The sequence below is a fragment of the Thalassophryne amazonica genome, chromosome 3 (assembly GCF_902500255.1).
Source record: "Thalassophryne amazonica chromosome 3, fThaAma1.1, whole genome shotgun sequence".
Classification (NCBI taxonomy): domain Eukaryota; kingdom Metazoa; phylum Chordata; class Actinopteri; order Batrachoidiformes; family Batrachoididae; genus Thalassophryne; species Thalassophryne amazonica.
Window position 1 is genome coordinate 10077115 of NC_047105.1, and position 12727 is coordinate 10089841.

The window sequence follows — 12727 nt, forward strand, 5'->3', positions numbered from 1 at the left end:
CCCAATCGGACCGGGAGTGACATGTTTAGCCACGTGTTCTCCTTGAATTGCTGGCTGTCTGAGTGGTGTCCAAAAAATGAGGTGGGCTTCATAGATAATTGGCAAAGCTTCTGGGGAAAACCTGGTCTTGTTAGGAGAGACGGCATCCATCCCACTTTGGATGGAGCAGCTCTCATTTCTAGAAATCTGGCCAATTTTCTTAAATCCTCCAAACTGACTATCCAGGGTTGGGACCAGGAAGCAGAGTTGTAGTCTTACACACCTCTCTGCAGCTTCTCTCCCCCTGCCATCCCCTCATTACCCCATCCCCGTAGAGACGGTGCCTGCTCCCAGACCACCAATAACCAGCAAAAATCTATTTAAGCATATAAATTCAAAAAGAAAAAATAATATAGCACCTTCAACTGCACCACAGACTAAAACAGTTAAATGTGGTCTATTAAACATTAGATCTCTCTCTTCTAAGTCCCTGTTAGTAAATTATATAATAATTGATCAACATATTGATTTATTCTGCCTTACAGAAACCTGGTTACAGCAGGATGAATATGTTAGTTTAAATGAGTCAACACCCCCGAGTCACACTAACTGCCAGAATGCTCGTAGCACGGGCCGAGGCGGAGGATTAGCAGCAATCTTCCATTCCAGCTTATTAATTAATCAAAAACCCAGACAGAGCTTTAATTCATTTGAAAGCTCGACTCAGTCTTGTCCATCCAAACTGGAAGTCCCAAAAAACAGTTTTATTTATTATCTATCGTCCACCTGGTCGTTACTGTGAGTTTCTCTGTGAATTTTCAGACCTTTTGTCTGACTTAATTCTTAGCTCAGATAAGATAATTATAGTGGGCGATTTTAACATCCACACAGATACTGAGAATGACAGCCTCAACACTGCATTTAATCTATTATAAGACGCAATTGGCTTTGCTCAAAATGTAAATGAGTCCACCCACCACTTTAATCATATCTTAGATCTTGTTCTGACTTATGGTATGGAAATTGAAGACTTAACAGTATTCCCTGAAAATCCCTTCTGTCTGACGATTTCTTAATAACATTTACATTTACTCTGATGGACTACCCAGCAGTGGGGAATAAGTTTCATTACACTAGAAGTCTTTCAGAAAGCACTGTAACTAAGTTTAAGGATATGATTCCTTCTTTATGTTCTCTAATGCCATATACCAACACAGTGCAGAGTAGCTACCTAAACTCTGTGAGATAGAGTATCTCGTCAATAGTTTTACATCCTCATTGAAGACCACTTTGGATGCTGTAGCTCCTCTGAAAAAGAGAGCTTTAAATCAGAAGTGCCTGACTCCGTGGTATAACTCACAAACTCGCAGCTTAAAGCAGATAACCCGTACGTTGAAGAGGAAATGGCGTCTCACTAATTTAGAAGATCTTCACTTAGCCTGGAAAAAGAGTCTGTTGCTCTCTAAAAAAGCCCTCCGCAAAGCTAGGACATCTTACTACTCATCACTAATTGAAGAAAATAAGAACAACCCCAGGTTTCTTTTCAGCACTGTAGCCAGGCTGACAAAGAGTCAGAGCTCTACTGAGCTGAGTATTCCTTTAACTTTAACTAGTAATGACTTCATGACTTTCTTTGCTAATAAAATTTTAACTATTAGAGAAAAAAAAATTACTCATAACCATCCCAAAGACGTATCGTTATCCTTGGCTGCTTTCAGTGATGCCGGTATTTTGTTAGACTCTTTCTCTCCGATTGTTCTGAGTTATTTTCATTAGTTACTTCCTCCAAACCATCAACATGTCTATTAGACCCCATTCCTACCAGGCTGCTCAAGGAAGCCCTACCATTATTTAATGCTTCGATCTTAAATATGATCAATCTATCTTTATTAGTTGGCTATGTACCACAGGCTTTTAAGGTGGCAGTAATTAAACCATTACTTAAAAAGCCATCACTTGACCCAGCTATCTTAGCTAATTATAGGCCAATCTCCAACCTTCCTTTTCTGTCAAAAATTCTTGAAAGGGTAGTTGTAAAACAGCTAACTGATCATCTGCAGAGGAATGGTCTATTTGAAGAGTTTCAGTCAGGTTTTAGAATTCATCATAGAAACAGCATTAGTGAAGGTTACAAATGATCTTCTTATGGCCTCAGACAGTGGACTCATCTCTGTGCTTGTTCTGTTAGACCTCAGTGCTGCTTTTGATACTGTTGACCATAAAATTTTATTACAGAGATTAGAGCATGCCATAGGTATTAAAAGGCACTGCGCTGCGGTGGTTTGAATCATATTTATCTAATAGATTACAATTTTTTTCATGTAAATGGGGAATCTTCTTCACAGACTAAGGTTAATTATGGAGTTCCACAAGGTTCTGTGCTAGGACAAATTTTATTCACTTTATACATGCTTCCCTTAGGCAGTATCATTAGATTAGAGTACTAACGGGGACTAGAAGGAGAGAGCATATCTCACCCATATTGGCCTCTCTTCATTGGCTTCCTGTTAATTCTAGAATAGAACTTAAAATTCTTCTTCTTACTTATAAGGTTTTGAATAATCAGGTCCCATCTTATCTTAGGGACCTCATAGTACCATATCACCCCAATAGAGCGCTTCGCTCTCAGACTGCAGGCTTACTTGTAGTTCCTAGGGTTTGTAAGAGTAGAATGGGAGGCAGAGCCTTCAGCTTTCAGGCTCCTCTCCTGTGGAACCAGCTCCCAATTCAGATCAGTGAGACAGACACCCTCTCTACTTTTAAGATTAGGCTTAAAACTTTCCTTTTTGCTAAAGCTTATAGTTAGGGCTGGATCAGGTGACCCTGAACCATCCCTTAGTTATGCTGCTATAGACTTAGACTGCTGGGGGTTCCCATGATGCACTGAGTGTTTTCTTTCTCTTTTTGCTCTGTATGCACCACTCTGCATTTAATCATTAGTGATTGATCTTTGCTCCCCTCCACAGCATGTCTTTTTCCTGGTTCTCTCCCTCAGCCCCAACCAGTCCTAGCAGAAGACTGCCCCTCCATGAGCCTGTTTGTTCTGATTTGGCGCTATATAAATAAAATTGATTGACTGATTCATTAAGAGGGTAAATCATCACGCAATGTTGCAAAAGATGTTGGTTGTTCACAGTCAGCTGTGTCTAAACTCTGGACCAAATACAAACAACATGGGAAGGTTGTTAAAGGCAAACATAATGGTAGACCAAGGAAGACATCAAAGCGTCAAGACAGAATACTTAAAGCAGTATGTCTCAAAAATTGAAAATGCACAAAAAAAAAAAAAAAAAAAAAAAGGGAACGAATGGGAGGAAACTGGAGTCAACGTCTGTGACCGAACTGTAAGAAACCGGCTAAAGGAAATGGGATTTACATACAGAAAAGCTAAACGAAAGCCATCATTAACACCTAAACAGAAAAAAACAAAGTTACAATGGGCTAAGGAAAAGCAATTGTGGACTGTGGATGACTGGATGAAAGTCATATTCAAATCAAATCAATTTTATTTATATAGCGCCAAATCACAACAAAGTTGCCCCAAGGCGCCTTATATTGTAAGGCAAGGCCATACAATAATTACGGAAAAACCCCAACGGTCAAAACGACCCCCTGTGAGCAAGCACTTGGCAACAGTGGGAAGGAAAAACTCCCTTTTAACACGAAGAAACCTCCAGCAGAACCAGGCTCAGGGAGGGGCAGTCTTCTGCTGGGACTGGTTGGGGCTGAGGGAGAGAACCAGGAAAAAGACATGCTGTGGAGGGGAGCAGAGATCAATCACTAATGATTAAATGCAGAGTGGTGCATACAGAGCAAAAAGAGAAAGAAACACTCAGTGCATCATGGTAACCCCTCAGCAGTCTAAGTCTATAGCAGCATAACTAAGGGATGGTTCAGGGTCACCTGATCCAGCCCTAACTATAAGCTTTAGCAAAAAGGAAAGTTTTAAGCCTAATCTTAAAAGTAGAGAGGGTGTCTGTCTCCCTGATCTGAATTGGAAGCTGGTTCCACAGGAGAGGAGCCTGAAAGCTGAAGGCTCTGCCTCCCATTCTACTCTTACAAACCCTAGGAACTACAAGTAAGCCTGCAGTCTGAGAGCGAAGCGCTCTATTGGGGTGATATGGTACTATGAGGTCCTTAAGATAAGATGGGACCTGATTATTCAAAACCTTATAAGAAGAAGAATTTTAAATTCTATTCTAGAATTAACAGGAAGCCAATGAAGAGAGGCCAATATGGGTGAGATATGCTCTCTCCTTCTAGTCCCTGTTAGCACTCTAGCTGCAGCATTTTGAATATTCAGTGATGAATCTCGAATCTGCATTGGGCAAGGTGATGATGCTGGAACTTTTGTTTGGTGCCGTTCCAATGAGGTTTATAAAGATGACTGCCTGAAGAGAACATGTAAATTTCCACAGTCATCGATGATGTGGGGCTGCATGTCAGGTAAAGGCACTGGGGAGATGGCTGTCATTACATCATCAATAAATGCACAAGTTTACGTTGATATTTTGTACACTTTTCTTATCCCATCAATTGAAAGGATGTTTGGGGATGATGAAATCATTTTTCAAGATGATAATGCATCTTGCCATAGAGCAAAAACTGTGAAAACATTCCTTGCAAAAAGACACATAGGGTCAATGTCATGGCCTGCAAATAGTCCGGATCTTAATCCAATTGAAAATCTTTGGTGGAAGTTGAAGAAAATGGTCCATGACAAGGCTCCAACCTGCAAAGCTGATCTGGCAACAGCAATCAGAGAAAGTTGGAGCCAGATTGATGAAGAGTATTGTTTGTCACTCATTAAGTCCATGCCTCAGAGACTGCAAGCTGTTATAAAAGCCAGAGGTGGTGCAACAAAATACTAGTGATGTGTTGGAGTGTTCTTTTGTTTTTCATGATTCCATAATTTTTCCCTCTGCTTGGTCTAAAAAAGTAACCGTTACTGACTGCCACAATTTTTTGTCCTGATTTCTTATAGTGTTTCTTAAAGCCAGATAGTTGCCATTTGAAATTACTTTAGTTTTGTGTCATGTCTGTGATCTGCTTTTTTTCTACAAAATTAAACAACTGAATGAACATCCTCCGAGGCCGGTGATTCCATAATTTTTGCCAGGGGTTGTATATACACAAATGTGACAGAAGACACAGGCTGATTTGGGCTCCTTCACTAAACACAATACTGACGTTGCTCCCCAATACTCTGCTGTCAGTTAGTATAGTAAAAACATTCTGAGGTAAATGAGATGGAACGTCAGCACTGCAGATGTGCCAAAGCAGTAAGAGAACTGAGCGGGTGTAGGCTGGAAGCACAAGAGGAAATTCTAAATTCAAACATGGCAGACTTGATAAAAAACTATTAGGTTTACACATCTGCTGTAGTTTTGGTTGGAAGTCAAGGGGTGGGTGTGGGACTTTTTTTTTTTTTTTTTTTTTTATGAGGCACTGGCAGCCGATAAATGAAAATCGGAAGGACGGAATTTCTATTGATTAAAGGTTGGTTGTAGGTGCATTAAATCAGAAGACAATGGAAGGGACAGAGGGAATGTAAAACTCAGGGCAGAGGGCTGAAGGGTAAGTGAGCACAGTGAAGATTTTAAATGGGCTCAAGTAGCAAAACGTGTGGTGGAAGTAATTACAGAAGGAACATACCATGCCACAATTGTTATGCCATTTCCTCCTCATTATTTGTGAGTGGATTAGAGCCAAAGTGCAGCTCCAGATCCATTTAAGCCACAAAGTAGACATTCACAGGCAAACTGCAACCTTAAAAACAACTTTCCCTCAAAATGACAATGACGGCTCTCAACAGTCATTGTCCTAAATGTAAACAATGCAAATGCTAAATTGAAATTCTATCAACCTGAAAGCTTATGACAAGCTTTTGTTTGAAAATGTGAAAGCAGATTAAAACAAAATGTTTAAGACATACAATTAAATCATTCTGAACAAAAATGAATGCACAGACCTCTGCAGAAAGCTCAAATTATAGAATAAAAAAGGTTCTATTATATGGCTACAACGCTACTCTGTTACCATGACAATTGGTCCATAATCGCATATTAGATTCGTTACAAACCAGAAAGCTAAAAACACAATTAGAAAAACCAAGTCAAACATGAACATACTTCATAAATATCTAAACGGCATCGGAGGGTGGGGGGAAGTGTACAGATTGAAAGCTTACAGCTAACAATCGGACCATCTGTTAGCAAGTTCTTCACAGAGGTGAAGAAAGCGAACAGGTCTGACTACGAGCCCAACACCGTCAGCAGTGGGAATGGGTACTGATAACATTTTATCAATATCGATGCCATTATAGAGTCCGCTTGTCGATCCAATTCTTTAGCAATTTCCTTATCAATACATCCTCTGAATTTTATGTATACAGAAAGTAGGCTTTACAGGTTTTCTATGTCAACAACATTTTATTGAATCTTCAAGTAAATAAATATGAAATTCATCACTGGATCCTTGATCTCTGGCTTTGAGACGGATGTACACCATGTTTTTTTGCGTACGCACGCTTTGTACATGAGGCCCCAGGTCTCCCCTGTAAAAGAGATCTTGATCTCAATGGGACAAAACTGGTTAAATAAAGATTAAATTAAAGTGGGAGGGGGAAGTGTTGGCTTTTTAAATACTTGAAAGACACTGGACTCAAGAGGATTTAGTACTGCTATAATGGACTGATGCAGAAGATGGCAGCAATGCAGCAAGAAGGATGCCTGCCTGCTACCATTAAACACCACAGAAGACGAAAGGGTGTGCGTGTTTGGTTTATGTCACAGAAGCGCGTTTCTGCATTCACAAAATGACACAATAACCCCCCCCCCCCCCCCCCCCCCCAAAAAAAAATCACTATCTCACTCATCTTCAACCGCTTTTCCGGGTTCGGGTCACGGGGGCAACAGCTCCAGCAGCGGACCCCAGTCTTCCCTTTCCCATGCCAGATGGACCACCTCTGACTGCGGGATCTAGAGGCGTTCCCAGGCCAGTATGGAGATATAATCTCTCCACCTAGTCCTGGGTCTTCCCCGGGGTCTCCTCCCAGATGAACATGCCTGGAACACCTCCCTAGGGAGGCGTCCAGGAGGCATCCTTACCAGATGCTCAAACCACCTCAGCTGGCTCCTTTTAACGTGAAGGAGCAGCGACTCTACTCCGAGCTCCCCCCAAAAAATACAGAAAAGTACTTAATTTACTCGTCAGTCTGGGTAAGTCTTCGGACTCTGACCCATTGATTGTGCAGTTAATCTCGTTTCCTCAGCAAAGCATGCATGAGACAAAAACAATTGCATTTGTCATGGCGAGTGGAGAGAGAGTGCTCTCTCTCTTCTCTATAAAGTCGATGTTTTTTTTCCAAGACCTACCATATCTTATCAATCAAGATTCAATTGATTAGATTTTTTTTTCTTCATAGGGGCACCCCAAAAATTGCACAGAAGTACAAATGCATTTCCAAAATGCCACAAGAAACCACCAAAAAAATAAAGTACTTAATTCTTTCACCAAAACATCAAATCTTGACTTCCATCTTAGATGTACCTTCTGGCAAATTGTAGTTGAACTTTCAGGTCTTTAAGAAAGTCCTCCTCTACACCACTTCATCGTGAAGCTGTGTAACTGGGGATACAAAATATCCTCATACAAAAAAACAAAACAATAATGATAATATTAAAGCAAACAGAGCTCTGATATCAGAATAGTATCGTATCAGCAGATATCCAACATCAGGTATCGGGATCGGATGTGAAAAAATGTGGATCAGTGCATCTCTACTTTACAATCACCACTGCTGCGAAAACATGCCTTCCTGTGTGCATCATTTAGCCAACAATCCAGTGCCTGCTTATGTGTGACAAGAGGGGAGGGTATCCCGTCTGGTAATGATGTCTCCAGCTCCTGTCTTTCCCCGAAGCCACTCATCCATCAGATGAAGATGTATGATAGAGAACCCCCCCCCCCCCCCAACACCTATCCTGAATCCCACCATCACATCTACAATTAAAGCAGTAGAGTTTGCTTTAGGAACCACCCAGTACTCCTGAAAACTGGGACAGCCATCGCAGTTTAAAGCGGCTATGAAGCATCACCAATATTAGACAACAAAACAATCTGACCACTTTTGCAGCCCACATGAGGTCATATTGATCTACGCCTGCTGGCATTACAAGACCACAAAAACCGAATATGAGCTTTGTGTCTGGAGGATTTGCATAGCCTGCAGGAAGGTAAGAGCTGTTAAGAAGCTGTCAGAGAGACTGGCTGTCTCTACACAGCTTCAAGAAGTGCAGGGGGCTCTCCATCAGTTCATCCTCCTGTCTAAATACACTGAAACCCTGTTCACTCACATTAAAGAAAAACCACAAAGCAGACGAATTCATTAGCGTACAGTAATGGGTTTATTTGCCACAAGATCCAGTATGTGTGTGTGTGTATATATAGAGGGGTAATGCTGAGACAAAGCCCCCTAACCATGATGCTCCTACCTCCTCTGGCCCCCCCTGCATGATGCAAGGGTATGATGCCCCATCCCCCGGGAGTGTGCTGTCCTCCTGCAGGATGCTGCTCTTCTTTGTCTGGCTAAACGTGGCTGGCTGGCTAAGGAAGCACACGACTAAGCGTGTGCGAGCACGTTTCTGTGCTATATCCAAAACACCAGCCCCTCTTATCAAGCCCCCCCATGTAAAAACAGTTACCTCGTCGTCCCAGCATCAACACCCTGCTCCACCAACCATGTCCCAGCCTGCCTCCTGATTATGTGGTATCCTAGCGACAGCCAACTGGGTGCCTATGGAATCCCAGTGCAGAGCAGCCTGCTGATTGGACAACAGGATCCTCGCTAATGAAAATGATGGTAATAATTTTACTATGTCTCTACCCTCCCCCGCCGCTCCTGTCTGAATACTGAATTTTGAAGGATGTAGACCCTGGAACATACAGTATAATCATGACCCTTTTCTTTTTTGTTTTTGGAAAGCCATAAATCCAAGGGAATGATTCATTTCAGGAAAATGACAGTGTAGCACACAGCATTTCGAACAGTCAATGTCTGGAAATCTGAAAACTTAATTTACATTTAGAAATTGTATCATGTTCCAGTTGGTGTAAAGGAGCACACAGTGCAATACACACTATTTCTACCTTCCACCTGATGAAACTGGGCTGTCAAAATAAAATATTTTACATATAAACTACTACTTGTTAAACAATGCAGACTTACAAAATCAGGAGCTGGGAGGGAATATATATCAGACTGGGGACAGAGAATACCCCCTCCCCCTCACCATGCCACATCCAATGCCCAAGATGGAATGTGCAGTCGCTCAAAACCAGTGGTGGGCACAGTTCTGCTAATCCACTAATTACCAAAACTAACTTTTTTGTTAGCGGATTAGCTTTCAACTAACATCAAAAACCATCAGCGGACCAATTAGCTTCCGATAAATTCAGTTCTGATAACTTTTAGACCGCTAAAGTTTATTTATATGATTAGTAACAGCAAAAAACATTTATAAACCTTGTTGGCTCCTGTCTGCTACGTATTTTGCAGTAGTGTGGCATCTGAGAGGAGTTGAGCTCAACTCTACCCCAGCAGAAGGGGCCTAGCCGCCAGGCTGCTACCAAAAAAAAAAAAAAAAAAAAAAAAAAAGGAGGTAATTTCCCTTTACAGCATACAGTGGTCCAGCCATGAGGCACAAGTCCTCAAAAGATGGTTTTGTTTTATAAACAATTTCAATTTATTTTCATTTATATAGTGCCAAATCACAACAGAGTTGCCTCAAAATGCTTCACACAGGTAAGGTCTAACCTTACCAACCCCCAGAGCAACAGTGGTAAGGAAAAACTCCCTCTGAGGAAGAAACCTCAAGCAGACCAGACCCAAAGGGGTGACCCTCTGCTTGGGCCATGATACAAAACATAAATTACAGAACAATTCACAGATGAATATACAAGAAATGCTATTGGCGCACAGGACAGGAGGATCGCCAACACAAACACAACTCCCATCTCTGGATGGAGCTGCACCTTAAACAGAGAAAAAAAACAGAATCAGGCATCAGAAAGACAAGAAATACTGTATAATTTGTCAGCATTAAACAACAAGAAAAACAGAGAAATACTAAGGTGATCGCTGGCCACTAGCCCTGAACTTCTCTAAAAGACCCAGAATTTAGGTAAAGTTGAGGCCGCGGCCCGCTCCAATTACTAATAAAATGAATTAAAAGAGTAAAAAGCGTAAAACAAAACTGTATCAGTATGCTAGCCATATGAAAGGGAAAATAAGTGCGTCTTAAGTCTGGACTTCAAAATCTCCACAGAATCTGAATGTTTTATTGATGCTGGGAGATCATTCCACAGAACAGGGGCACGATAAGAGAAAGCTCTGTGACCCGCAGACTTCTTATTCACTTTAGGGAAACAAAGTAGTCCTGCACCCTGAGAACGTAAAGCCTGAGCTGGTACGTAAGGTTTAATTAGGTCAGATAGCTAGGTAGGGAGGTGCCAGTCCATGAATAATTTTATAGGTTAGTAGCACAACCTTAAAATCTGATCTCACTGGGACAGGAAGCCAGTGAATGGATGCCAAAATGGGTGTAATGTAGTTGTACTTTCTGCTTCGTGTCACAAGTCTGGCTGCAGCATTTTGAACCAAATGGAGACCCCTAATACTAGACTGCGGTAAACCAGAAAAGACAACATTGCAGTAGTCCAATCTTGAAAAATGATAAATGCACGGATCAGGGTCTCAGCATCAACCATAGACAGGATGGGATGAATCTTTGCTATATTTCGCAGGTGGAAGAAAGCAGTCCTAGTAATATTTCTAATGTGGAGGCCAAAGGACAACGAAGGATCAAAAATTACCCCAAGGTTCCTCACTTTGTCAGTGTGATGTAGCCAAGGCTGAGCGTTAACTGGTCAAACTGATGCCGATGTCTCACTGGACCAAGAACCATCATTTCAGTCTTATCAGAGTTTAAAAGTAGGAAGTTTCTAGACATCCAACTTCTCACTGCTGCAAGGCAATCTTCTAAGGATTTTATGTGAACAAGATTACCAGCAGTTATCGGCATGTATAACTGAGTATCATCTGCATAGCAGTGAAAGCTAATCCCAAAACGCTGCAATATGTGGTCCTTAAACAGTTTTGTTGGTATTGGATCAAATAAACAGGTTGTGCTTTTTGTTGACATTACGAGTTTTGTCAGCATGCCTAGTGAGATACTGTCAAATTCTGTAAATCTAGGTAATACCTCAGTAGTGGCGCCCACATCAATAGCAGGGTGTAGTGGCTGGATTAAGGCATGCCGGCATATGTTTAACCTGATGTCTTCTATTTTCTTCCCAAAGTAAGTAAGTCCCTTCGGCTGCTCCCTTGTTTGCACTCGGGGTTGCCACAGCAAATCCAAGGTGGATCTGCATGTTGATTTGGCACAGGTTTTACGCCGGATGCCCTTCCTGACGCAACTCCACATTATATGGAGAAATGTGGCAGGGGTGGGATTTGAACCCAGAACTTGTGCTGTAAAAGGAGAGCAAACTACAGGTGGTTGTCCATGCAAAAGTGTTGCCACCATGTCGAACAAGAACTTTGAGTTATGCTTGTTTTTGTTGATCAAATCAGAGTAGTAAGACCGCTTTGTAGCCAATAATGCATGCTTATAGTCTAAGATAGCATCACGCCACGCAAGGTGAAATACTTCTAATTTTGAACGACGCCATTTCCGTTCTAGACCTCTTCCTTTATGCTTGAGGTCACCCAGATAGTCACTGAACCAAGGTGACTGTGATTTGGGGGAGCGCGGTTTTAACACAGGTGGTGCAGTCATGTGAGTGTAGTTTTGAGCACTGAGTTTAAACTATCCACAAGTCTGTCTACTGACTGGGTATTTGTCAAATGTGAAGCTAAGACATCAGGCAGTCTAGCTTCGAGTTCAGTCTTAGTTGAGGAGTTGATGCATCGCCGTAAAGATATATAAGGTTGTTGTTCCAATAAACACGGCAGCAAAACTGTAAACTTAAGTGAGTGATCAGACAACACTGATGTAAGAGGCATGATGTCAATATTCGTGACAGCAATACCACGTGCGAGAACCAGATCCAGGGTATTTCCACTAATGTGCGTCGAATCCCGAATGCATTGCCGAAATCCTAATGCATCCACAATTTCCATAAATGATTTGCAGAGGGGATCAGAAGTCTTATTTATATGAATGTTAAAGTCACCAATGATCAGAATGTTATCTACACTAGTTGACAAGTTAGAGATGAACGCACTAAATTCATCTAAGAATTCAGAATATAGGCCAGGAGATCTATATACAGTGACAAGGTAATACGACTGATTTTTATTCTTCTGACCTTGGCAATGTGTAATATCCTGAGCAGAGTGGAGATTCACATGCTCAAATGAGTGATGTTTGTACCCCCCAACAGCTAATAAGCTAAACCTAGATTCATAAATAAGAGCAACACCCCCGCCTTGCTTCGCATTACGAGGGACGTGACTAAATGTATACGCTGGTGGGCAGGCCTCATTTAAGGGGAGGACAGTTGTAAGTTTAAGCCAGGTTTCACATAGCCCAATCATATCTAAGTGATGATCAATAATTAGATCATTGATCAACAATGATTTTGAGGACAGTGATCTTATGTTAATTATGTTAAAGGACCTCAGTGGGGTTGACAGTTGAACTGTTTGGGTTTAGGGGTGGTTCCAGAGTAGCATATATAAGAT

At 41.5% G+C, this 12727-nt stretch overlaps 1 protein-coding gene across 2 annotated transcripts in view; it reads right to left on the reverse strand.

Annotated features, from left to right (window-relative positions):
• Positions 1-8644, reverse strand: part of phc2b (polyhomeotic homolog 2b (Drosophila)) — an 83217-nt gene extending 74573 nt beyond the window's left edge. For both annotated transcript variants that reach the window (XR_004559415.1, XM_034165757.1), the window contains exon 1: positions 8475-8644. Coding sequence is in view for 1 of the 2 variants with exons in the window: in XM_034165757.1 (XP_034021648.1) it covers positions 8475-8518 (44 nt within the window). In the remaining variant the exon portion in view is untranslated. The remainder of the gene's footprint in view (positions 1-8474) is intronic.
• Positions 8645-12727: the final 4083 nt, after the last annotated feature.